This window comes from Pezoporus occidentalis, unplaced genomic scaffold (assembly GCF_034315485.1).
Source record: "Pezoporus occidentalis ecotype Australia unplaced genomic scaffold, CSIRO_AGI_Poc_V1 ctg9, whole genome shotgun sequence".
NCBI lineage: Eukaryota > Metazoa > Chordata > Aves > Psittaciformes > Psittacidae > Pezoporus > Pezoporus occidentalis.
In genome coordinates this window covers 5,310,083-5,335,749 of record NW_026916262.1, presented here as the reverse complement: position 1 = coordinate 5,335,749, position 25,667 = coordinate 5,310,083, and the positions used below count along the sequence as shown (strand labels likewise).

General features: G+C 38.0%; 1 protein-coding gene across 8 annotated transcripts in view; it reads right to left on the bottom strand.

The window, feature by feature from the left end:
• The window catches only part of SGCE (sarcoglycan epsilon), a 29,680-nt gene extending 8,510 nt beyond the window's left edge, over nucleotides 1–21,170 (bottom strand). For 3 of the 8 annotated variants that reach the window (XM_062605030.1, XM_062605033.1, XM_062605029.1), the window contains exons 1-8: nucleotides 20,894–21,043; nucleotides 13,797–13,901; nucleotides 9,713–9,835; nucleotides 7,115–7,272; nucleotides 4,376–4,448; nucleotides 3,507–3,705; nucleotides 2,684–2,846; nucleotides 160–371 (exon numbers count right to left, since the gene is read on the bottom strand). In XM_062605030.1, coding sequence (XP_062461014.1) covers nucleotides 160–371; nucleotides 2,684–2,846; nucleotides 3,507–3,705; nucleotides 4,376–4,448; nucleotides 7,115–7,272; nucleotides 9,713–9,835; nucleotides 13,797–13,901; nucleotides 20,894–21,008 — 1,148 coding nt within the window. In that variant the 5' untranslated portion in view covers nucleotides 21,009–21,043. Of the gene's footprint in view, nucleotides 1–159; nucleotides 372–2,683; nucleotides 2,847–3,506; nucleotides 3,706–4,375; nucleotides 4,449–7,114; nucleotides 7,273–9,712; nucleotides 9,836–12,870; nucleotides 13,005–13,796; nucleotides 13,902–20,893 lie in introns of those variants that run through there. The other 5 variants (XM_062605035.1, XM_062605032.1, XM_062605031.1 and 2 more) reach the window with 5 other exon arrangements.
• Between the last annotated feature and the right edge of the window lie 4,497 nt (nucleotides 21,171–25,667).

The window sequence follows — 25,667 nt, the reverse complement described above, 5'->3', positions numbered from 1 at the left end:
TTTGTGTTTAGATGAGGAATAGTTCAATATTTCAGGCAGGTATGTCTTGGCCTGTTTTAAATGTTTTTAATGAACTGAATGGAATTCTTCTAACAAACTTCTGTGAATTATAATCTTAGAAAAATCCATAATTACTTATTAGTCTGTTAAAGTACTCACACTCCTTCCCGTCGGCAGCACATGATATAGGCCAGTATTAGGAAAAGCACAAGTGCTATTGCTGAGGGCACTGCCAGTGTAATTAGGAAATCTGAGTAATAGTCTCTGCTTTTCAGTGTATCAGAAGGTGGCTTGTATTCTCCACCATCAGGCAATATCCCTTCTCCACGAATCACTTCCTGAAAGGTGGAAACTTGCTTTGTATTGTCAACCTGATAACCAGGAGAAAAAAAAAAAAAACAAAAAGGAAGGAAAAAAAAATGCGATTATGTAACAAAGTAAGAGAAGGTAAAATGAGACAGTATTTAACCAACCACTCAATAGAAAAGAATCTGTATTACACACTGGACAAGTGCTATGCAATTTCATCCAACAATTTCTTTTTAAACAATAAAAGCTTACGTTTTGCTGAAAGCTTCTCACCAATGCAGTAACACTCTACTATTACTACTTTATTTTTTGCCTACCAAATACACTGGTTTTAAACATTAACTACAAATAGTACTTGAGTAAAAATTCAGTAAACATTTTTACTGGAAACTGATTATTTGATTAACAGATTTCTTTTTGATTACTTCATCCATTCTGACTAGTCTTCCTTAATAACAATACTGCCCTCTTTTGTATGAAGGTGGTAGAGATGAAGAGTGGAGTACCTACGATTTTCTTCCTCCTTCTTCCCTCACATTGCTCAAAAGAAGCAAGAGGCCTGAACCGAGTGCTGAGGACTGAGCAGCTCCATTGCCTCACTCAACCACCTGATGCAGGAAGCACCACAACAGGAGAGCCAGAGTTCCAAGGTTTTTCTACCTCCTAATTCAACTAACTTCCAGAGGAAGCTGCATTTGGGGTCACAAGTAATTTTTAACTTATTTTGTATGTCGAATGTTCCTAGAAATACAACCCTTTTCTTTGCTACTGAATTTCCCATATTTAGGCATTTAATTTACTCCCTTTCATACATGACTTTTCAATTTTCTACCTTTATTTTCTTGATATCTTCATGTCATCATGACATGGCACCTAAACAAGTAACAAGTTCAAGAAGGATGGGTTACAGGCTGCTGCAGAAAACGATGCTTCTCTGAGACCGTGTTTCTATGGCTGTTTCTCCAATTTCTGAGGACCTTTCTGAATTCTGTCCTGTCCTTCAATGCACCTGCAAATCCTTGAAGTTTCATGTGGGCTACAAATTTAGTACGTGCATTCCGTCTAATAAGTGCATTCCATACTAATGAAGAACGGCAAGGAATTCTTAGTAATTCTACTATGATTACTGCTATGCAACCAGCTCTCCACTAGATCCTAGCATGAAGCTAGGCCATGTTCCTGAGTTTGCTTATGAGACAGTATCAAAGAAACTCATCAAAAAGAAATTACATCTGCTGCTGCACCTTTGTCCTACTTCTCTCTTGTAGAAGGAAATCAAAGGCTTGACAAAGTTTGTTCTTGACAAAGACTTCTATTACTTTTCAGGTGCTGGAAAGTACTGCTGAGTATACAGGTACCTTTTGCAATTTCTCAACAGAAAACCAGTAAACAGTAAAAAAATTGATTTTTTTTTTTAAACAAGTGTTTTCCAACTTTCTATCAGCTTTCCTATTTAAAAGTTAATAGAAAGAAAGGGCTGGAAGTTATCTAACTGATTTTATGTATAAATACTTTTTCTCATACTCAGTATGTTTTTTCAGTTGTACAAAAGCCTCCCTTTCAGGTTCCTCTTGGGTAAGGTCTGAAGCAGCTCAACACTCAACTAAGCCTACTTTATGTACTTTCCCCATTTTTGCTGAAACTTATCTGCAATGCTCTCTTCCACTACTGTAAAATTTCTTGGTCTTCCTCACCAGAACTAAAGGAAAATAACGTTAAAAAGCCTCTCTGGGTATTATACTCCTTCCATAGCAAACAGTCTAGTGTTCCGTCATCATTTTTCTTGTATTTGACCCAGAAGGATGTCACCATTTAATATGATTTCATTAGTCAACAGTATTTTCTTTCCTTTTCCTACTTCATTTTTAACATTAAATATGTTTTAGACAATTTTCGGAGAGATTTTTTTTTAACAGCATAGAAAAATTATTGAAGTGGTCAGTGCTGTGGACTCAGTATTTGAAAAAACAATATATATATATGCATATAGACACACACTTTTTAGCAATGCAAGAGTAACTAGCAGTATGAGCACACTGAATTAATGAACTACACCTACCTAAATGATTCTCTTATTACTTTTACTTCTGTAAACTCTAGAGTTCTCTGGCCATTTATATAAACCACTGTTAGTGAAATCTAATATGGCAGTTGCATTGGTGCTCAAGTCTAATAGAATTTCGCCTACATAGCAGAATCCTTTCACTATCTTAAGAGTGTCTGCTAGATGGAAAATAATGTCAATCAGTCATAATAAAGAATAATTTGGCAGGGTTGTCTGGCCAGGCTGGCAAAACTCTCACCTTAATTATAGCTAGCATAAAATACTGCACTCCTACAAATATCATTTTGATGCAATAATCAAATAACTCACCAGAGAGATTTTACACCAGTCAATATGGAATTGAGTACGAAATTTTTTATCACAGGTTATTACAGGCTCCATTTCTTGACTGCATCTCAGCTGATTTTGCGGGTTTTCCACTTCTCGTAAGCATGAGGAGAATGGAACATCTGCCCCAACCATAACATACACACTGCAGAGAGAGATGAAAGGAGAGGCTGGCAGGATACCTCTCACAACTCCCCAAAGGACTTGTTAATTGTTAGAAATCACAACTGGAAATAGTGCATTCTTGCAATTTACACTCAGTGACTGAAACTCCCCCAATACTTCAGCTTATCACTTTCAGATGAAAGTCCACAGTGCTCCTGAAACACATAACTAAATTTCACTAGGTAAGAGCACAACTACAAATGACACCGTTACATGTTAAATGCTTTTAGAAATCTCTCTTTGTAATCTATGCTCTATCACACCTTTGTTTTGAAAAGCATGCCAAACAACTGCTCAGAAATAAGACCAGAATTGGAAACAAGCATATTTACTACCAACTGTTTTATAATTAATGAGATTTATTAATATTCCTTGGATTGTAAAATCAATATATAAGAACTGTTGAAATGGTATCTAACACAATAAACCCATGATATAACAGGGGCTCAGAGCATCAGTAAACTTCGCATATCTAATCCTGAAGCATAAAACAGTAATTGCAAGGTTCCTAGAAAACCTAAAAGAAATATTAAGCTTTTCAGTAAGAAAAAACAAACAAACAAACAAAAAAGAAAAACAAAAAAAAAAAGAAAAAAAAAGAAGAGTAAAGCAAAAGCATTAGACTGACACATGTGCTTACCCCTCTTTCATGTCATTAATAGGAAGTGGAACTCTCCCTCCTCTGTCGAGGGCTGAAGTAATGTTTATAGCATTCAAACGTTCTGGCTGCCATACATTTTTCACTGCTCCAAGAAAGTCACCAAGAACTTCACTTGCTAACATTTCTTCTACATTCATATTCCGTATGAAGAACTCCGCTTGATACGGTAAAGGAAAATCTATTTGTGATGAAAAAGGAAGAGTTTTGCCTTAAACAAAGGCTCCGTAACAAAGAATGTGAAATCATGATTGACATAATACCATCTTAAAATTGATCAACCTTTCCAAAAATCTTCGATTTGAACTAACTCATTTTGATGTGATTACACTTAATTAAACACTACCATTAGCTATTACATAAGCTGAAAACCACTGGTTACTTATAAAACACCTGTGAGATGAAGGAACAGGCTAGAGGAGGAGTCTCAGCTGGCAAATCTTTATTAAACAGGTAAAATTACTATTTTTAATAAAATGACTATCATTACTCATGCTAATTTGGGGGGCAGAATTGATCTGCAGCAACAATGGATTCCAACCTGCAATGCTCCAGACTGTAAATATATAAACATGCTGAAAAGGGGAGAATCAAATTAATAAAAAAAAAAAAAGGCAAACAGACTTTAATACTGACTGAGGAATAACAGTCCTACATGACAGAAAAAATCTGGATAAAAGGAATAAATTGAATCAAAACGGGGAAAACCCTTTACTCCCCTTTTGTGCCCTGCATTTGGCTTGAACACAAGACTACTATTTCACAGGATTTTTTATCTTAAAAGAACATGAGCCCATGAGATGGGTTGACTTACTCAGTTCAAAACACAATAAGCTGTTTTCTGTACATACCTTCTGCTGACATTATATTAATGATCAAATTATGTCTTGCTGTCTCAAAGGTACGTCTGTTATATGCAGTGATCTAGAGTGAAAAACATAACAATTGCAAAACAACAATGCAAATATGAAAATCAGGTAAATGAAACATCAATGAAAATTACATTGATAATTTAGAAATACCACCTTTTGAATACTTTGCCTCCTTATACTGAAATGTATGAGCATTCATTCATTAATATAGAATTTGAAAGGTAAAATCAATTTATTTGATGCAGTACTACCTTCAAGTCAGGATACTGGAATTTTCTCAATCAGTCTATAGCCAAATACAGTTATGCAAGGCATAAATGTGAAGATAATGTATTTTGATAAGTGTTCTGATATACACATGTATTCTTTCTTTTCTGCTATCTTTAAAAGCAACCATAAACAGCAATGTTGGAACTAGATGATCTTACAGTCCTTTCCAACCCTAACTATTCTATGATTTCCCTGAAACGTAGTAAACCCTTCATAAAACAAATTGAAAGAGACTTAACTTTCTGCCTTATTTTAGGCTCTAGTTCATTCATTTCAAGGACAAAGGAGAGGCAGAGAAGTGGCCACAGTGACAGAACTACATTGTTTCTCCACAAACAGAGCTACAAAGCATTGTGACATTGATTATTAAACAAAAATAGATGTTGTGCTTCTTTTAAGAGATTTAAATGAAAAGGAAAAATGCCCTGGAATATCTTCTGCAGATTCATTTTAAGTGTAGAAAGAAAAGCTTACCTGACACAATCACATCTTATATAATGTAACATTTTTATTATAAAACTAATAGAAAATAAATTCTGAAAATTATTTTAAAATAATTTTTTCCAATCTTGGATTCTATTAATTTTTCAAAAGGTTGTTTCAACAGAAGTTTAAACATTAATACTTAGAAAACCTAACTCTGGTTGCACAAGTTGCCACTTGGCAGCTGCACTCCAACAGTTGCCACTGTGGGCCATGCACCTGTACGTAGTGACAGTGGTGGAGACTGAATGAATATTCAGTAGAGGCAGACACAAACCATCTTTGTGCAGCTCTCAAAAAAGCCTGTGCTCGAGAACGTTACCTGCTATACTGCGGTGCTACACATCATCTCAGGCTTTCCTAATTATGAGGCTTCCTCCAATTAACTGACCTACCCATAACATCACCTTAGGAATTACAGTACAATCAAAGTTATATTCAGGCTAGGAATATGCAACCATTCCTATAAGGAAGCGGATCAAATGCAATCTGCCCTCCTCACATACTATACAATTAATTCAAAAAATTCAAAAGCCACATCCAAGAGGGGGACCACAAAGAATTAATTTATATGCTAGGCAAAATTTAGTTCAAATGTAGACTTTGGGTCATGCTTGGAATGGAGTTCTAAAGATCTTAGAATCTCAAAGCACATGCCATTTAAAAAAGGGCAATTTTAAATAACGGTTTTCTCTAAGCAGAGTCTGCAAGTACTTCTGCACATGATTAATTATACAGATGTGATTAGCCCCGCTGAAATCAAAACTGAATCATGTGTATAAAATTAAGCATAGGTGACATTATCTACAGTATAACTCAACATTTAGAGATGTCATTCTTGAGGAAGAAAAAAATATCTCAAATGCCATTTAGGAAAAAATCCAACACACTCATGAAGGGTTTAAGAGAAATGTACTGCTGAAGCAGCAAAATGGCTAAAGAAAGTTAATGAGCAGGTTTCTCCTTAACACTGTGAACCACACAGTGTCTGATTCATCTGCTATGACATACATGGCAGAAAATGCAGTCCTTTAATCCTTGCAACTGCTACTAAATTAATAATTAGTGCTTTTAAATATATGGACAGCTAATTGTAAAAAATAAAGTAGCAGGTTTTGTTATTGTTGCGATTTTAAGAAGAGTAGTATATACATGTAAATGCTAATTAAAAATTAATTCAGTAAACATGAATAATGAACCAGGGAATGTTCGATTAAAAAATAATTTAACAAAAGAACAAACAAACACCTGCTTATTGACTGAACACTTTATTTTCCACTGGGGAAAAGTCTGAATGATATTTAGGGTAGAATGTTACAAAGTTCAGAATTCTATTACTCTTCAAGCACAGTGGTTTACAAAGCTTTTTGCCCTGTATTTTGTATAAAACTTTAATATATTCATAATTTACTGAAATGAAATGCCTCTTAGAAAGATGAAGGGCAAGAATCAAGGGTAGATTTAGATTAGATATAAGGAAGAAGTTCTTTACTGTGAGGGTGGTGAACAACAGGTTGCCCAGAGAAGCTGTGTCTGCCCCATCCTTGGCAGCACTCAAGGCCAGGTTGGTCGGGTTTTGAACAACCTGGTCTAGTGGAAGGTGCCGCTGCCCATAGCAGGAGGCTGCAACCAGGTGCTCTTTAAAGGCCCTTCCTACCCAAACCATTCTATGAATCAAAAGGTATTGCATTTACAAATATTAAGCTTAACTGGTTATTGCTATTTACTAGTTATACCTTAAAACATGAAATGTCACGCAAATTGGCTTCCTCTCAATAATGGTACCTATTGGTACCTACCAATAATGGTATTTAAAAGAAAATGTTAACGTCACAAGTCCCTGCCCTTTTTCTTTTTTTCAATTATTGTAATTAACATCAAAAATAAGAGGCAACACTTGTTGACAGTTCTGAACCTTACACTCTAAACCAAAATACATCTTTATGAAATTTTGAAAGAAAATACCTCAATGATGGTTGGTTTGCCCACATTTTCTACAGTTGGTGAGCCATACAGCACTCCATCACTGTATGGTGTCCTTTGTATATAGCGTAGCCATCCAGGTCTGTCAGGGTAACCCATTAAATTGGTATTAAATGTTATAGGATCATTACTTATTTCACCTAGATAAGAAAAGGTGTATTAGAATATTTAATAGAAAATGCAATATGCTTTGATTTTGATGTTTCCACTAGAAAATCTTATCCTATGTTTTCTAAACCTTTCCAAAACGAAAAAAGAAAAAAAAATAAAAGAAAATTACTAACATTTACCATGTCAGAAATTTGTGAACTCCTACTCAGCACTTGTAAGTAGTAAGAAATTCATATCTGAAAAGTACAATCAACTGCAGAGATGAATGTACTGGTACTTCATAGAATCCTGGCTAACTGAATGCTCATGTTCATCAGCTAGTAGGTCTGATTTTCAGAGTTCAGTTCTCACCTAGAATTGAAGCATCTAACCTTCTTACTGACAAAAGCACAAAGCTCTCAGTACTTTAATTGCCCAAACTTTCTTTTATGTTTTTGATGATGGCTCCAGGGACCAAACGTACCTGGGAGGGCTTAATGTAAAAAGTAGTTGTGTAATCATCAGTGCCCAAAAGCTTCTGTTAGCATCAGGACATACACACAGGTCTTCAGCACTAACAGCCTGGCAGCATTTTTTCTTTAAAGAAGAAATAAATTCAAAAAAGGACCTGCAAAATGGATCCACTGATGGCTACTAAATACAATGGTCCAGATGCAACCTGTAAAAGCCCCTCAGATCAAACTAGTACAACAGGTCTTGTGGTTCTTAACGATACTCTTACAAATGTCTGGCCATGTCTTCAGTTTATTTTAGCTTTTGGAAGTGAAGTCAAACACGCCTAAGCACTACCAGATCCTCACCACTGAGGCATAAGCACTGTCCAGCTGAGGCACAGAATTCAGCAAATCCATTCTGAGCCTGCGCAGTGCAAGGGCCTGTGCTCCTCCAACTTAGCTTAGAAACGGCAACAGCAACCATCATAGGCCAACTGACAAGAGGAGGTAACAGGCAGGCTGGCACAGAAGGCAGAAACTGAGCCCAATGAAGAAAGGAATGTCTTGTCACCTCTAGACAGGAGCAAAGAGACTAAGACCTGTTGCCAAAGGGTAACTAGTTTTCAGGTATATATTTACACATTGGGCTGTGGGTAAGAGGGACCAGAACCACACCAAAACATCACCAGGGTGCCATGCAACTTCCCTTGCAGTTCTGCTGGGACATCCCAGTAACTTGACCTATTTCATTCGTAATTAAAATTTCCAGCAGTACAAATGATTTGGGGAAAACTGTGAAAACTGCCTGGGACATATTCTGGTTAACCCTTCACCAAGGCAGGCCACGCTAATGATCCAGCACAGCCGACAAAAAAAAAAGAACCATGGTAACATTTGGCCTTACAGTGAATTTCTGATATGATCACCTTCTTCTATGGGCACGGCAAATTCAGCAGTATCTGAAATCAGATTCATACGGCCTTTGAATCACACGGATGTTGAGACAGGCTGGGGCTCTAAAGATTCAAAAGACAATCCATCAGTAAAACTTCCAGATTCCTGACATATACGTGACAAAACTGCGAGAAAACTGGGACAGAGGCAAACTTCAATCTGACAGCTGCTGTTACATGAACTGAAGACTCCAGAATAAGTGTCAGGAAAAACTTCCAGTTTTCAAGGAGATTAGATTTTTAAAACATTTGGGTTTATCCATAACAAAATTTAACCAATGCTAACAGAAGCTTTTTTTTTCTTTAAAGTTGAGTTTTGAAAATAGTACTCTCAAATAAATTTAAAAGCTTATTAAAGAATTTCAATTTTATTATTCCTTTTCATTGTTGATAAGCATATGAGGCAGAATGCTGTTCCCACCCCCCAGATTGCTTATACATATTCTAACCTGCCAATGATCAATCTTTTAGCTTTACCTTAGTATACATTAAAACACCATACCTAGGAGATCACACTGCTTACTAACATTAAACTGTTCCTAAATATAAGAAGGCAGCTGAATCCAAAGATGCATTTGTTTTAAATGAAAGAAAACATCACTGCATAATCTCGTACTTGATTTAATCTTCCATTTTGTCTCAAATTTACTATACACTTGCAAAGTGCTGCTTCCTATAGCCTGATACACACTAAGTCTCAAATAGTGATCAAATAAATAACATTTTTTTAAGAGACATAATTATTAAACTTTCACAATTTCATATATAATGCAAAACTGAAGGAAAGGTATACTTCCTAATCTTAGATATATAATGCGTTATTCGGCCTTCCCAAATTAAGTACATTTTTCACTATACACATTACATGCATTTTTCACAAATGACAATCACAAACCAGAACATTTTAAACTTGTAGGACCAAATACTTTCATTTTAATGTATTTCAATAGAAACTAAAAACTGTTTTTTTGAACAATATATGCTGAACCATAAGGTATGCTAAATAGATTTGAAATTTTTAAAACTTAACCCCCAAACCCACTACATTTTTATATAATATGGAAGATCTTAGCATCCCATACCAGGCTTTGGGTAAGGAGGAAATTCCCCCTTAAAGTACTCTCTCTCCAAAACATGAACAAAAAGAACTCCAGCAGAAGGGTATACATTCCGATCAGAGTGCACCTTAGACAGAATCGTGTACACTGAAAAGCAGAAGGAAAGATAAGAGACAGAAAAAAGCAAAAATGAGACATGCTCGAGATAATACAGCATGCATTTCAACAGCAATGTGGGTATCTGGGAGAAGGAAAGCAACAAATATTAGACACCTGTTAATAAGGCTTTTAAAAGGTTGCATAGATTTAAGAACAGAACGCAGAGCAAGCCCTCTCTTTGCCAACAAGACTACAATAAACAAAATTGGCTATGTTAGGATTTCAGAAGTTTTTATTTTTATGGCAAATAAAAAAAAAACACCAATGAAAGCTACTGTAATGTCATAGTTGGTTTATTTGTAATATTACATGAATAAAAATACATTAAGTGAAAGATACAGTCGTGTTTTCTTGATATTTTACACAAAAATAAGGAACAGGAGGAATGCAAGGAACCTCACCAATCAATGCTACCGATTCCTCACTGAACAGAAATGGCAGATTTTTCAATTCCTGTGCAGTGAAAGACAACGCAATTTACTTCAGTTGAGGATTTCTAGTTCTTAAAGCTAGACTTTCTTAGCCCAGCACATTCAGGTAACATGCATCTAAGAATCTGGTTAGAAAGGTCATTACTGAAGACGCTGTGCTTGTATTGTAGGATAAAACAGAAGGACATGGGTAATTATAGGCCAGCCAGGTGTCACTGATGCCAAACAAAAAAATGAAGCCACATTTTACAAGACTCAGAATTAAAAAACTCAAAGCAAATCTAATTTGGAACAACCAGCATATGTAAAAGCAATATACTGTTCTTTATGTAGGTACAAATTTAGTTCGTAAAGGCAAATCTTATTTAGCTATAACACATTTGACAAGTACTATATACACATCTAATGAATTAGAAGAATTAAAGAAAAAATCATTAGGATGTATTAAATGGATAGGAAACTACTTTATCAACAAGTTTTGAATTTTAAATGTAAATGGAGAATACTGATCTAATAGGTATTTCTCATCATGTCTTAACAGGACTGATTATAGGCGATATTACTATTCCATATTCCTATTGCATTTTAAGCTAATGCCCTGAAAGAATCAATCACTGCTGATAAATTTTGTCAATGAGATGAGGATTACACAAGCAGTAAATAAAGAGACACACAGCTACCTGCCTTGCTTGCTAAACTGAAAGAAACCTGATGATAAATCGTATCTCCAAAGATTATAGGCCATAAAATACAGGGGTACTGTCACAGAGAAGAGCAACTCCAAGAAAGACCTCAGAGTCATAAGAAACTCACAGGAACAAACTCTTGCCCCCTAGAAGATAAAAGGGCTAATTTCAATAAGCAAGATACATTTGAAATGTGGATCAATCTCATCCAATCCTGGTGTAATTTCTCCAGCCTTATTATACCAACCTCCATATTCAAGATCCACTTAAAAAGCCACTGCTAATTAGGCATTAATCACAGACATTCCATCCCTCGAACCACGCACTCTGTGTGGAATCTATCTCACCTAATTTTAGATGCCTACAGAAACAACATCCACTGCTGAGTTAGTCAGGCTCCTTTTATAGTCAGTGGAGAAGAAACAGACACTTCAAGGGCTTGATTAATTTAATTTCTCCTGTAAATGAGATGAGTCATATCCTAGATTCCTGACTACACTGACTAGATCTCCACTGACTGCAGAGGCAGCTGAGAGGAGATGCAGACATCTGTAATGTAGACATCCACATTTAGTTACATACTTCCCAGTCTTCAAGCCTAGTACTGCAGAATTAATAATCTCAAATTCTGAATATATTATTGATCAGATTCTACAGCAGTTGCTTTTTCCCACTTTTGGAAACTGCTTTTAACACAGTACTGAACAGAATATATTTCTAATAATTTTACCTTAAAGACAAAAATTAAAATGGATCCTGAAATTTACATAGTTTATTACAATATCATGTGGTTAATAAAACAGTTACTCTAATTTTAGTTATGTAGACTTAAGTACCGTAACATAAGTACTAGATTTGTATAATTAAAATGAGTTAATTGATGACCAAAATAACTTTTGTACTCACTTCTGTGAATAATCTGTAAATAGAGCATGGAAACTAATTAATTTCCTTTAAAATATTTTCACGCAAAGCTAAAAATGTAATTTATAACAGCTCAAAGTGGAAAAGCTGACAAAAAAAAACCATGGTGGCTGGCTGAAAATGTGTCACAAATCTAGAAAAATCCATTTTTCCATTTCTAATGCTTTGACTCTACGATGAAAATCTATTTCAAACAGGAAGAATGGTGGAAAAAAGTAATGTATATTTTCTCCATAAGCAATAGTTTTAGAAAGGAGGGAAAATAAGAATCAGCAGTTACCAAAGAAAAAAAAAGTAACACATTTCTTTTGTCTGTTTAGAGGAACTACTGCCACTACTAAATGCCTATTCCTAGTAATGAGATGTTCCATTGCTGAAATAAACATATAAATAAGGATTTAATGTAGATAGAAAACAGCTATCTTGGTGAAAGTCTAAAAATGCCTCTCAGAAGGAAAAACCCCACAAACCTATTTTATCTTATAATGACAAACACATTGTAATGACACCAGCTGTGAGATTAAGAACTCAAAAGTTCTTGCCCCCCTTGTCAGAGAAGCCCTCTTCTTTTTTCCCTACAAAGTTACTTCAAAGTCAGAAGGAAAATGACGAGTCTTCAGCCCACTACAGTAATCACTGCTTTTCAATAACGAAGTGAGTGAAATGCTATTTTCCTCAAAAGCTTTTAAACCCCTCAATTATTTTCATAGCACTGCCTGAGACTGGAGATGAATGTGTAACCATCTTAGGTGATCTGGGGATGAAAATGAATATACTTACCAACTTCTAGATACTAATACAGCAGACTGCCAGATGTGAATTGCCTGGCCAAATTCCCTGTGGTACATGAAATTCTTGGGAACTGTGAAAGGCTTCTGTAAAACTAAACGTGGTAAATTAAAAATCTTCACCATATAAGATCACAACAGATCCCTGCTAGGGAAAAAAATTAAAAAAAAAAAAACCAAAAAAAACTAGTTACCAGCAACTTGACAGCACTTTCTTCTTTCTTGTTTCCAGATCACTTGGAGGACTTCCTGTAGATCATAAGATATATTGATGCAGAAAGACTGAAGTTCCAGAGACTGGGAAAGAGGTACATTAATTGGCAACTGAAGGCTGGAAAACACACATCACTCTTTTTGACACATGTACAGAAACTGTCCCAGTTGTTCTTCTTGTAGGTCTTGAACACTGGCAGAGCCAGGAATTCAGCTAAGACTATATCAGCCTCCAGCCCAGAACCTGTTATCAGATACAGGTGATCCCAGTTTTCAGAAATTTCAGAAGATTTGCCATGTTAGCTGAAGCCTGTATATTGATGATCTTCAGAAAAAAAATCCACCTGGAAATTTTTTCTTGTCATTTCAATGGGCTCTCTCCCCACTGAGTTTTAGCAGATGAAGCACAATCCCAGAAATAACTTCATTTGGGGGCCAATCCAGATGGCCTGCCTGGATGGCCAATCAGTGCAAAGCCTTTTCTCAGCTACTGTAACTAGCTACAATATTCTATGTGTACTTGCAGAAATGACAGTAAAATAGTCTTTTTACATAAATACATTAAAAGTGTTTTTTTTATGGTTACAGACAAGTTATTGTATTATGCAAACTGCAGAGATATCTCCAAGCAACCAGCCACGATGAGAAAATGTGCAATATTAGGTATACACACAGCCAGTATTTCAAGCAAAGTTACAGGAACAGGAAAAGCTGGGGAAGGCTCACAAAGACACGCAGGCCTGTGAATGTTTAAAAGACTGAAGAAATGTAAAAATTCCCAAATTACTTACCTTGAACTAACACCAATCTATTCCTAAAACAAGGACATGACTGAAAAAGCAAGAGTAATATTAAAAGCAGATTTGACTGAACCAACATGGGATTTAAATTTGCAACCTAAACTCACCATTCTTCTCAACAGCCTTTATTCTGCTGATAATATAACTGTGGGCTTGCTTAGTCGTCCAGTTAACTGTTCCGCTATTGCCATCAGCACAGCTTAACAAAAACGCTTTTCAGAATAAAACAAATGCAAAAACAAATTAGTCAGATCAACAGACTCCCACAAAGAAAATATCAGATGGGATCAGATGCCTTCTAAACCAGGGTTTGGTTTAAGTCAGAGTTTAGAACCTCAGATTAAAAAAAAATGGTAGTGCTTGATTTGTATATACAAACATATAATAATCTTCCTGACAGTCAGCTTTTTGACACTTACTTTTCCAAATAAGCCAAGTTCACTTGAAATGCTTAAACCTCTGCAGACACTTCTGCTGACATAATTATACTGATACTAAAGATGATGAAAAGCATTCTCTGATAAATATATTTGCACTGGCAAAAATCTCTTATACAGCCAAAGAGATAGCTAAAGTTACTTTCACTGGCACAGTATATTTTGGCCAAAATAGGGAAAGTAATATAACCAAGAGCACCATTTTGCTTATATAAAGATACTTTGTTCATCTAAAGACACATGGGACGAATTGCCTTGCAGGCATAACCAATTACCAATTTTGAAAAACGAACCAGTTAAAAATGTTTGTCTTCAACCCACACAGCCAGAACTCAGCCTGAAAACAGCTGAAGGGCAGGTGAAGGTGCAAGAAGGTTTAAACATGGTGAGGAACAAATGATTACAGGAGAAAGAAAGCAGCTGTGGAGCTGACAGAATGACTCCATTTCACCAGTAGCAAAATTCCTTACTTCCCACTTTTTGTTCTTTTGTTCCCTTTCCTCTGTGATGACTTTGTATATATATTAGCTGTTTGTATAGTTACATGCCAACTGAAAGTACAGAGGGGAGCAACTGCAGTCAGATGCTGGGAAAAGGAAAGTAGCCATAATAAATAGCCTTTCTTCTGAAATAGTTTGGGAGTGAGAACTCATGCCAAACCCCAGTTAAAAGATGTTATCAGTAGCATCTTAACTTCCTTGTAAAAATATAAACACTGAAACGTCAAATAGCAGTACTTGCCTACAAATACACCAGTTTGCAGGAAGAAATAAATACTTACTAGAAACACTCAAAGTATGCAAATATTGCTTATATTAGAAGTTTAAACATCTGTGGAAACTTCTGCTGACATAGCTGCACCAGTCAGATACTACATTACCGATACTGCCTTCTCTGAACAGAATTTAGGAAGCCCAACAGATCTGGCTGAAGCAATAGCCAAGATACACAAATAATCTATGCATGAGTAAGCCATTTATAAATGGTAATATACACAAAAAAATATAAAATTGAATTGAGGATGAAATGTAATTAAAAAATTGTGTTCAAATTACCATACCAACACCATAATGTTTCTAAATTAAGAATATTTGTTAAGTTTCTTTACATTTTCAATACACACAAAGGATATGATATGACAAAAAGTTCTATTCACATCCACTGGTTTATGTCTGCCTTGTAAGATGGACAACTTTCTCCCTGATTAATTGATCTGCATACATTGCAAGTCTTAATATCATAACATCCTACGGATCATCCAACTCAGTACTACCTGTGACCATTAGTGTAAATTTTCTGTAATTCTTGGAAGACTCAAGAAATTCAAAAAAAGGTAAAATAAAGTTGTTCCAATATTCCAATAGAATGAGCTGGGCAATCAGAAGGTTGTCAGCTACAAACCAGCATCAAACAAAACAATTAGTACAAAAGTTGATTACTGAATTAAATGGAGAAGAGTATTACCACAGTCAATAAGGATTTAATACATGTTTTCAGACACTTCTGACAAGCCCACAATTTTTTCTAATGAAGATAGCAGCATTTTACCTTTAGATATACAGTGCATCACTTGCACTGAGAAAGATACAAAATCATTCTAGCATATTTAAATGGAATTTTAAAAAAGAAAAAAAAAAGTTCCAAAATATATTTTTTAATATAAATGATCAGTGTTTTTGATTTGGGTTCACAAGTTGTACTAGGTTTACCTGTGGGGATTAAAGAGGTTACCTGTCCACCTCTACCCTACACTGCATTTCACAGGGGAACTGCAAAAGCAAACAGTATGCTTGTTTTCATATCCTAGAGTTTACAGTGTAATGTTTTCATATAAATATATACCACCATATATTTAATTTCAAATAACATGTGTGAAATAAAACAATCCAGAAGCACACTGCCCATTGACTTGCAATCTCAAGCAAGAAAACAGGAATACTGGATAGTTAATTTGTTGTAGGAGATTTCTAATGGGCCTCACAAGGTTCTAGCAATGACCTTATTCAATCGAACACATATATGTATGTGTATATGTATATATATATATAATTACCTGGATGTATAATATATACTGATAAAATTTGCAGGTAAAAACAAAAGCTAGGATATTGATAAATAATGAAATGACATGCTGCTAACATAGAACAGTCTGCACTGTTTGGTAAAAAGGTGATCAGTGATATGAACTTCAATAGAATAAAATGTAGTCGCATACCCAGCAACAAAGGCAGCGTGCCATATGCACACTACAGAGCATTCACCTCAGGGATGCTAGACTTTGATAAAAAACTAGGGACATACATCAGGTAATAACTGGTTGAACAGAAGCTTTCAGCAGAAGATGGGTTAGAATGGCTGATATGCAAACAGCAACATCAAGGAGGAGCAGGGAGATTTTATTTTTGTGCTTGACACAGATATGATCAGTGTTCAAATGCTGTCTAGTACTTACAATGAGGCTTCAAAAAGCACAGTGACATGAAGAAAGCTCAGGGAAGATCTGTGAATATGATTAAAGAATAACGAAAAAGGCCTTATACTACAGAATACAGGGAACCAAACTATGCATTTTATCAAAGCGACAGTTTAGAATTCATTTGATCAGCCTTGTTCTCATGCTGAAAAAAATGTGAATAGTGTCAGGCTCCTCAGCTTGTTACACATGTAACTGCAGTTACTGAAGCACCCACCACTGCTTATAACAAGAGCAACTCACAGCTCTGTGCCAGGGACTTGAAGGTGCCCAGGTGAAGTGCAGCTACAGTGTTGCTGGTTGTTTGGTTTTTATTTATTTCATTATATTTTTCTTTAATTAATAGATTTATTTTCCTAGAAATTTTTGTTCAATATTTTTCTTTAATTATATTTGTATTATAACTATACATCATATTTACATCATTTAATATTATTTCTCCCTTTCTTTAATTGTATAGCACAGGTTTTGTGTAAGAAGATTTTAAGCATTAATATTTAACAAAATATTTAACAGAGAAGATACCCACAACAATTTCTGCCACCTCACAATCAAAAAAAGGACCCACAGATTATGGACCAACTTCACCTTCCCCATTCCTTTATTGCCCTCTAACATCCATATACCATCCTGCACCTTTTATCTATCCTCCTAACAGCTTCTTTGAAGTAGGATCTCAAGCTTGTCTCTCCCACTACTAATGCAGCACACAGCTCCAGCTCCCAAAACCCAGTATTTCCCTTCTCTTTCACACCTATACCTTCACCTGGGACCCGACCTAAACACATGCTTGATACTTTTAAGCCACAGACCAGGACCTTGGGCCATTCTTCCACTACCCCCTACTCTCTTAATGTACAACCCTGCTCCAAAAAAATACCCTTGCACTCCTCTGCCACATATCCCATCTGGCTCAGAGTCCTTCCTGCATCCTGAGCTGGAAACACAGATTTCTGATGGGCTACTGAGAACTGCAGAGCAGAACTATTACAAACTGATGCCACCAAGTTGAAACAAAACATCTGTCAATGTGCATTCAAAACAAATGAAACAAATGAAAATAAAGCCATCTGCATCAATGTGCTAGCCCACAGCTGAAATCAGAGCTTGCACTCACTCTTGTTACTGAGGATCCACTAACTGATGTCAGCACTGAGATACCTGCCCCACTGGTCACTAGAGGAGGCAGAAACTGTACCTACTCTCCCTCCTTTTCCAACCTCCATACCCCTTCCTCTTACCTAATACCTAATAAGCAACCATAACTGTAGAAATTTACTATGAATTAAAGTGGATTCTCGCAGTGGAAATTCACATAAAGATTAGGTATTTTCTAACAGATTAAATCCTCTTCAGTGATAGCTACTACATAAGAAATAATTTGTGTTAGTTCTCCATTGTGGATTGCTGAGGTTCCTCTGCACTCCATTTATTATAACCACCTAAAAGTTCAAACCAAATCAAGAAATGTTTCTATGCTCTATACTTACTCATATTTGTTCAGTAGGTAATGTTTTTCTACTTGTTTCTGTGCTCCCCATTGATTATTGTAACATCTGAATATTTCTCTGAGTTCATTTAAGACAAGTAACTGAATAAGGCATTTTGTCAGTCTTACTGTGAAACTTCACCATTTGCTTTCCTGGGAATGCTGCAAATTAAGTACTGGGAGAACAAAAAACCTCATGTGTTATTAATAGCAACATTTACCCACCACCATTCTCCCTCCTACTGCAGGCCTGAGAACCAAATTAGATTAGTTTCTCCATGAAAAGGTGAGGAAAAGAGCGCTAGTTCCCACAATCCAGCTCAAACTCACCCTGTGTAATCAATGGTCACCCTGTAAACCTGCTATTCCATGATGCCCCCTATATTTCTGTAATCTCTTGATACAAATTATCAGAGTATCCCCGCAATTACATTCCAAATTTCTGAGGTGGCAACTGATTTCAAAGACTAAAGGAATTCAGAAGTCATGTATTCCAAGACACTGAGACTTCTGTCTGATCACTAGATTGTTCTTTCTAAAGTCTCACCTTCATGGCTTGGACTGCCACTAAAAATTAGCTGCATTTAAAAGGCATTTTGGTGGTTTGTGTTGCCCTAGTAACAACATTGAGACACTCTCTATGTTTACATAAACAACATTTTCTTTTTGGTATTACATAATGAGCACCATAACTACACCGTTAACAAAACAATGTATACTTTTGATCTATGTAACATGTTCATGCTAATTCCAACACAGAAACACTTGGCAGTGAATAGTGAAATCCACACCTTCAGCTTTCAGTCTGTAGTACCCTGTGTCACACTGAAAACACTACAGCAAGACAGTCATGTAAAAACTCTTCTCAGGTTAGAGCACTTCTTGGTTGATCTACTACTTCTTGCTACTACTTGCTTCAAAAGCATTTGAACTGATTAGGAGGGAACCTACTATGTGTTCTCTGTTTTCTTGGCTCTTCTGTTTCTTTCAAATTCCTTTGTTAGTATTACAAATTAGCAACTCCCTCCCTACTTCTAGAGCTCTGCCAAAAAAAAAAAAAAAAAAAGGAACTCTACAATGATAGTGTCTGCTGTAAATATATCAATACCTAATTGAGAAGAGTACAAAAGCTGTACCAAAATAGATATGTTTAGGTTTGAGGTTTTTTTTTCTTAGTTTCATTGGAAACAATCTTTCTTCTGGAGAAAGGGCTTCACTTTGGTGACTGTAACTCCTGAAGTATGTTAATGGACTTCTAACAAATCTGAAAACCTAAGGAGCAAAAATAAGCCTCTCTTTACACACTGAAAGTTATGCCTAGAAGATAGATTTCTGCTTTAAAACTGATTTCTTAATGTCTGGCTTTAGGACCTCTAAAATGCCTCCATGTAAGCTGTACCACCCATAAACAATGTGCTTCTGTATGCTACTCTACTAGTATGTTAATGAAAAGCATGCTAATGGAATGGCTAGCTTTTCCCTCCTATAACTACACTCAAGGAAGTACTGTTGACAATATATTTTATTTTTTAATCTGGGTCAGATTAGTACAACGACTTGACTGCCCTAGTTCCTTCTCAGCTGCTATCCCACAACTGATCTCAACAGGCATAAATAGGAGAGGCAGGCAGGAAGAATTTCCACATAAGGAGAAAGCAGTATACTACATCTAACAAATGCAAACCCTTACTCTCACACTGAGCAATTTAACACTTAGGCGCTAACTGCATCTTTAATACACCCAATGCCTAATGTAACTTCTGAACCAGTATCCTATTACCATATATGTAAACTATGACAAATAAGGCTATGCACTGAAGGAGTATTACAAGTGTACCTAGGCATTATTTGAGAAGATACTGAGCAAACTATTAGCTTTTAGACGACCCACCACCAAACTCTCAGACCACAAAATAACCTAAAGAAATAGATTTCTTGCTGTTAACTTGCTCTTGGGGTAGCAACAACAGTCTCAGAAAGGCATTCCTGTGGATGGACTGCTATGAAGCGTTTCCCATTAGTAGTACTTCACTGTGAAGAACCTTGCGGGGTGTGAAACCTGCCTACTGCATGAGAGCTGTTGTTTATATGCATTAAGGAGCAGGATTTTCTTCAGTCTTAATTCTGATAGTACTGGAGTAAGTGGTCAAACCGGAAAATAATTTTCGGAACGGATATGAAAAATCCCCCCATACGCAAAACAGCCCTGCCCTCGGGGACGCGCACCAGCCCTGTCACATCGAGAGAACGGAGAACAGCAGCCCTGCCCTGCCCTGCCCTGCCCCGCCCGGGGCGCGGAGCTGGCCCCGCCATCCCGCGGTTCTCAGGCAGGCCTCGCTCCGCGCCCCGCCATCAAACCCGCTCACACGCCGCGAGGCCTCCCTCGTCCCCCGCCCCGGTCGGGCTCTCTCAGCTCACGGCCCCAGCTGGACTAGGGCGCTTCCCCCGCCGCACCGCCCTGGGAAGGGCAACCGCAGCGGTCCTCTCCGCAAGGGCAGAGGCTAGGGGCGGGCAAGCCGCCATCCCTGCACCCCCTATGGGTGCTCTCCGTCTCACCGGGAAGCCACCGGAGCCGCAGTGGCGGAGAGGGGGATGCTGGGGCGGCTCGAACCCCGCACCGACAGCAGACGGCGTCGGGGGAAAAGGGGGCACAGCGAGCCGCAATCTGAGGGCAACGCGGGGAGGGAACGGCACCACCGGGAGGAGACACGCAGCCTGCGGAAGAGAGAGACACCGCGGAGCAGGCCGGCGGCTGCCGGCGAGGCCCGTGGCCGCTTGCCGCGGTGAAACGCCACGGTGACCGACCTGTCAGCAGGAGGGTGGTGAGCGCGCCTCCGCCGTGCGGCCAGGGCCCCGGCGCGCAGTACCGCATCGCTCCCCGCTCCTCCTGCCGCTGCTGCCGCCAGCGCTGCCGCCACATCCTCCGTAGCGGACCCCGCAGCGCCGCACCGTATCCTATCGTGCCCTGCTGCCGCCTCGCCCCGCGGCGTCCACAACATCCTCCCCGCCCCACCCCGCCGGCGGTCTCCAGGCAGCGCCGCTGCCCCGCGGGGCATGTCGGGAGGAGTCTCCCTCCACACCCCGGCTACGGCGGCCATGTTGGGGGGAGCAGGATGGGCGCGGGTTAGTTGGGCTGCTCGGTGGGGGGCTTTCGTAGAGCAGGGTCCGTAGGACCCGTTTCCCCTGAGGGTGGGAACAGGCTGGCTTGTGGGTCTGTGCCAGGGTTCGGTGCCTTCCCTGCCCTGGCACTGTCTCCGCGAAGAGGCGGGCTGCCGGCGCTCTCGCCTCAGGCCAGCAGTGTAGATGTGGCGGGGAGGGAAGTCGCGGTAAAGCGAGGCGCGATTAACGCGCCCGGTGGGAAAGGGGAGGCAGCAGCTGTGGTACCGTGCTACTGGCTTCTTGCAGCCCAGCGCCCTCCCTTGAAGCCAGGGTACAAGCGGCAGGGCAGGATACCTTGGAAGCTTGGCTGGTGCAGGCAGGTGTGGTGTGCTCTTCAGGGACATCATGGCTAAGGTCCTTGCAACATCAGTTTTCTGAACATCTTATCCCTTTTTAATTCTATATCACTATTCTTCATGTAAGTCCAGAGTGGTTTGTTTGTCAGTGTTCAGCAGCTGCAGCTGTCAGAGTTGTGGAGGGGATGGCCAGGGGTCCAAAGTTCCAGGCTGCAGTGAGTGTGGAGGCTTGTCACTTTTCTCACATTGCTGTCTTGCAGCTTTGTGTCCTCTATTAAAGGTTGTACCAAATTTCCTAAGTCAAGTCTGATCATCCTGTGCTGTCTCACTTCACACATTATGGTTTCTGGACTAACTGCTGATTTTTAACTGCCATTTCATGTCTGTAGCACAGTATTTGCTCCCAATGTGGAAGCAAAGCTCTACGTTGGAAGGAAGAATATTGTCAAAAGCAGGCAAAGGTGATGTATTTGGTGGGTGGGTGAATGTGTATGTCATATATAACCACTTCAGTAGGACACAGCGCTCTGTAAATACAGCAATTTATTTCAGGGAGCTGCGCCCTCTCAGTTTTAGATATGTTACCTATCAGAGTAATCCCTGTGCTAGAACTACATATAGAACCAGATCTAGACCCATACCTGTATTATTTATTATTTAGTAAGTTTGATTAGCACATTATTAAAACTTGATATTTCTTAGTTATGCATGGGAGGGTAGATTTTTTAACAAATAATTTGTGACTCTTGCTGTATGGCCTAGTATAGAAGTACCTTTTAAACAGGGGCAAGACTTGCATGGAGAGTTTCTGTGAAATATTTGCTTCTAATTGCATAGAATGCAGTTGAAGATCTTCGTTTACCTTCCACAAATAAAACCCCAGCTCAACGAATAAATGTTGCTCCTTTTATTTTCTGCTTCTGGTGGGTTGTCATGTTTGATATTTGCAAATTGCAGTAAGTCTTCCATTATCTGTGGAAATGACCTTCCCTTTTTTGTTCTGCATACGGAAGTTTGATTCTCATGATATTTCATAAGCATTTCCACTCTAGTGAGCCAAATGCATTTGCGAAGAATAATGATTGTCTGCTTTTGAGGTTTGGAAGGAAGAAATATAACCTGGCTTACTCAAATTGTATTGACTGTGTTGAACTCTTTATAAGCAGGGAATAAAAAGACACTGTAGAAGACTTTACCTTGTCTGGCTTTAGGCTTGTTACAGCTCTAAATTTCCAGTAATCCATCTCAGGAAAGGGAACTTTACGTAGTAAGAGGCTCTTCAGCACAGAAGTTCTGCCAGATACTAAGGTGCAGGATACCCTGGCGTTTTAGCCAGCTCATTATCCCAGATAAAGGATTTTTTCTTATTCTCTTTCCACTGTGACTTTCAGAATGTATTCACATTTTAATTTGAGTACGTAGATATTTAAGAGCAGAAATCACACTCTTTCATTTACCTCTGTCTAGAAGTACTCTTCTGTTTCATGAGACTTTGTAATTTTATGTAGGCCTGCTTCCACTCTGAAGTTATATGAGAGTTTTTGATTCATTCCCTTATGGAAGCATACAAAGCCATTGAGGTGCAACTGTGCCATAATGATCTCAGATAGCTAGCTCATCCTGTGATGGTAATGTTTAGACTAACAAGTGAGAATGCTGGTAGTTTTCCAACAATTTTTATGCTAGTGAAGTGTCTTGAGTGAACATCTGTACTGTTACCAGCTTATTAATTACCATTTTCTTTCCAAGTAATGTCGAGATGTTATTTCTATAGACACTATAAAACCGCCACCATCATTTTTTAATACGGTATCAGCAGTGTAGTAGTGTTCAGTGCTCTGCCACCTCTGCATAGAAAGAAGGCTATGTTTGTCTAAAGTGTGCTTGTGAGATGCACTGCCTGAGAAGACATGTTACTGGTTCATAGAGAAGTGCCACAAAGGCCTGGCTTGTTCCACTGCTTCCTTCACAGCAGCCATTGCACATGAGTGAGGGTCTATGTCTTTGTTGGTAGTCATATCTTGAGGCTGGGATTCCAAAGCATACAGAACTGACCCAGCTCTGCAAGACAGACTTTGATTTACCTGAGAAACTTTGGGTAATTCTATGCACTTCTTAAGAATTCTACCCTCTCATTCATGAAATGAAGTGATATGGGCAAAACAACTTGTTTAAGTCAGCCACCACTGACTTGATATTGGTTAGAAATACTCCCTCTGTATTTCTTTCTCCTTATACTGTAATTTAACAGACTGTAACAGAAATGAATGGAAAGGGATGTAGTGATGAGACATTTTTACAGAAATTGTTCCATATTCCATATATAGTGCATTTACTTTGGTGAGTAAAAGAGTTGGCATTAATTTTTAGCTAAAACTTTTTAATTCCAGAGTATAAACCCCTAATTTTTCTAGGGATGCAATGACAGTTGCTGTTTCCCCATGCATTCTGCACACTGGGTTTGAAGGTTTATTTTACTCTTCACAGATTCATGCAGAAGCAATACAACCTAATGCATTTGTACATTTGTCTTTTAGGATACAGGTGCTTCCAGCTTGATCTTTATAGATACTCAATGCTTGCAAGTGTTCAGTGCTTCAGAGGTGAGCCCACATGATTTTTTGTTTAAAAGAAGGAAGCACAGTTGGTGGGGTTTTTCTTCCTTTTTGTTTTTTAGGCACTCTTGTGGGGAAAATATTTGTGTATCTGTATATAGCTTTTAGTAAGGGTAACGACTAGTATGCCAAGTTATTATGTAAGACATAAAAAGAACAACTACAATTCGTGTTCCAGTTTGCAAGACCTTAGGAGTTCATAACAACACCTTTTATTACATTCCAAGGATTCTTACATTTTTCTTCTGTACTTTTGTCTTTCTCATGTTTACTGGAAGACTTTTGGCTGGTAGACATCTGCTGGTAATTTGTGCCTGCGGTATATTACTAGTTTTTAATGCAGCCTTTAACTATGTATTTTATGTGTAGCTATGCTACAGGACACTACATACAACAAAAAAATCCTCAGAAATGAGGGGTTTAAGAATTTTTATAAGTACCCAACAGATGCTTATTGAAACAAAGCACAGTATTCAAAATTAACTTCTAGAGTTGAACAGAGATTTTTATGAGCTGTGTTTTTACCTGATTTAGCCCATGTATTTTATCTTTTTTCCTGGAATTTTAAGTGATTAGGAGGAGCTCAGAAGATTGAATTATGTAATGTAGTACTGCAGAAGATACCATGGCTTTGGAGAAAGAAGGTTATATATGGCCAAATATGGAAGTGATAAACAAGAACAAATTAAAAAACAAGAACTTGGAAGAAATAAGTGCACTCTAAGTTAAAACAGACCACATGTGACTTACTTCAGTTTGCTGACCCAACACTTGTATGGCCAGTAGCCTTCTGTGTCAGTACTTTGGCCTTATTATAGAGGGTATGGTTTCACATGTCTGAGAGTACTTGTGGCTTTTTAGACATGCACTAGTGCACCTGAAACACTGGTTCTTGTCAGCATTATAGGAGAGTTTTCACTCTCTTTGTATGTACACATGGCCCATGTTTGCCCCTCTCTCCCTCGTTGGGCAGCAGACAGTGAAACAATATTGAGGTGTGCTTTTCTTTTATGAGACTTCTATTTCAGACATACTTGCTGCTGGGTGATCACTGATTGCTCATACCTTAGTTTAAAAGAGAAGTATTGACTGTGATTTCTGTCACACATTTTTTCCTGTGGTCAGTGCTTTTAGGGAACATGTTGGTTCAAAGAATTAATATTTCTGTACTTCTAGCTGCTATTCTGGAAAAGTACAAATACCACTAGACAGTGACCAAGTTTGATTTTTTTCTCTCCTTGCTCTGTATTGAGAAAGGCTGCATTTTGTAGAATGGCACAGAGGATAAATAGTTTACATATTTATCGTGGGGCAAAAAATAGTACCAGAATACCAGAACCATTATCTGAATCTCTTAAAATGTCTGCCTGTCTTACTTGGATTAGACTACTTAGTCCAGTGTAAGTATCACTAAATTATTTTTTATTTCATCTTCCTGGGAATTCTGTCATTTCTAAATCTCTAGGTTTTAACTTGGCATAATTTCTTGTAAATTCTACATAGAGAAGT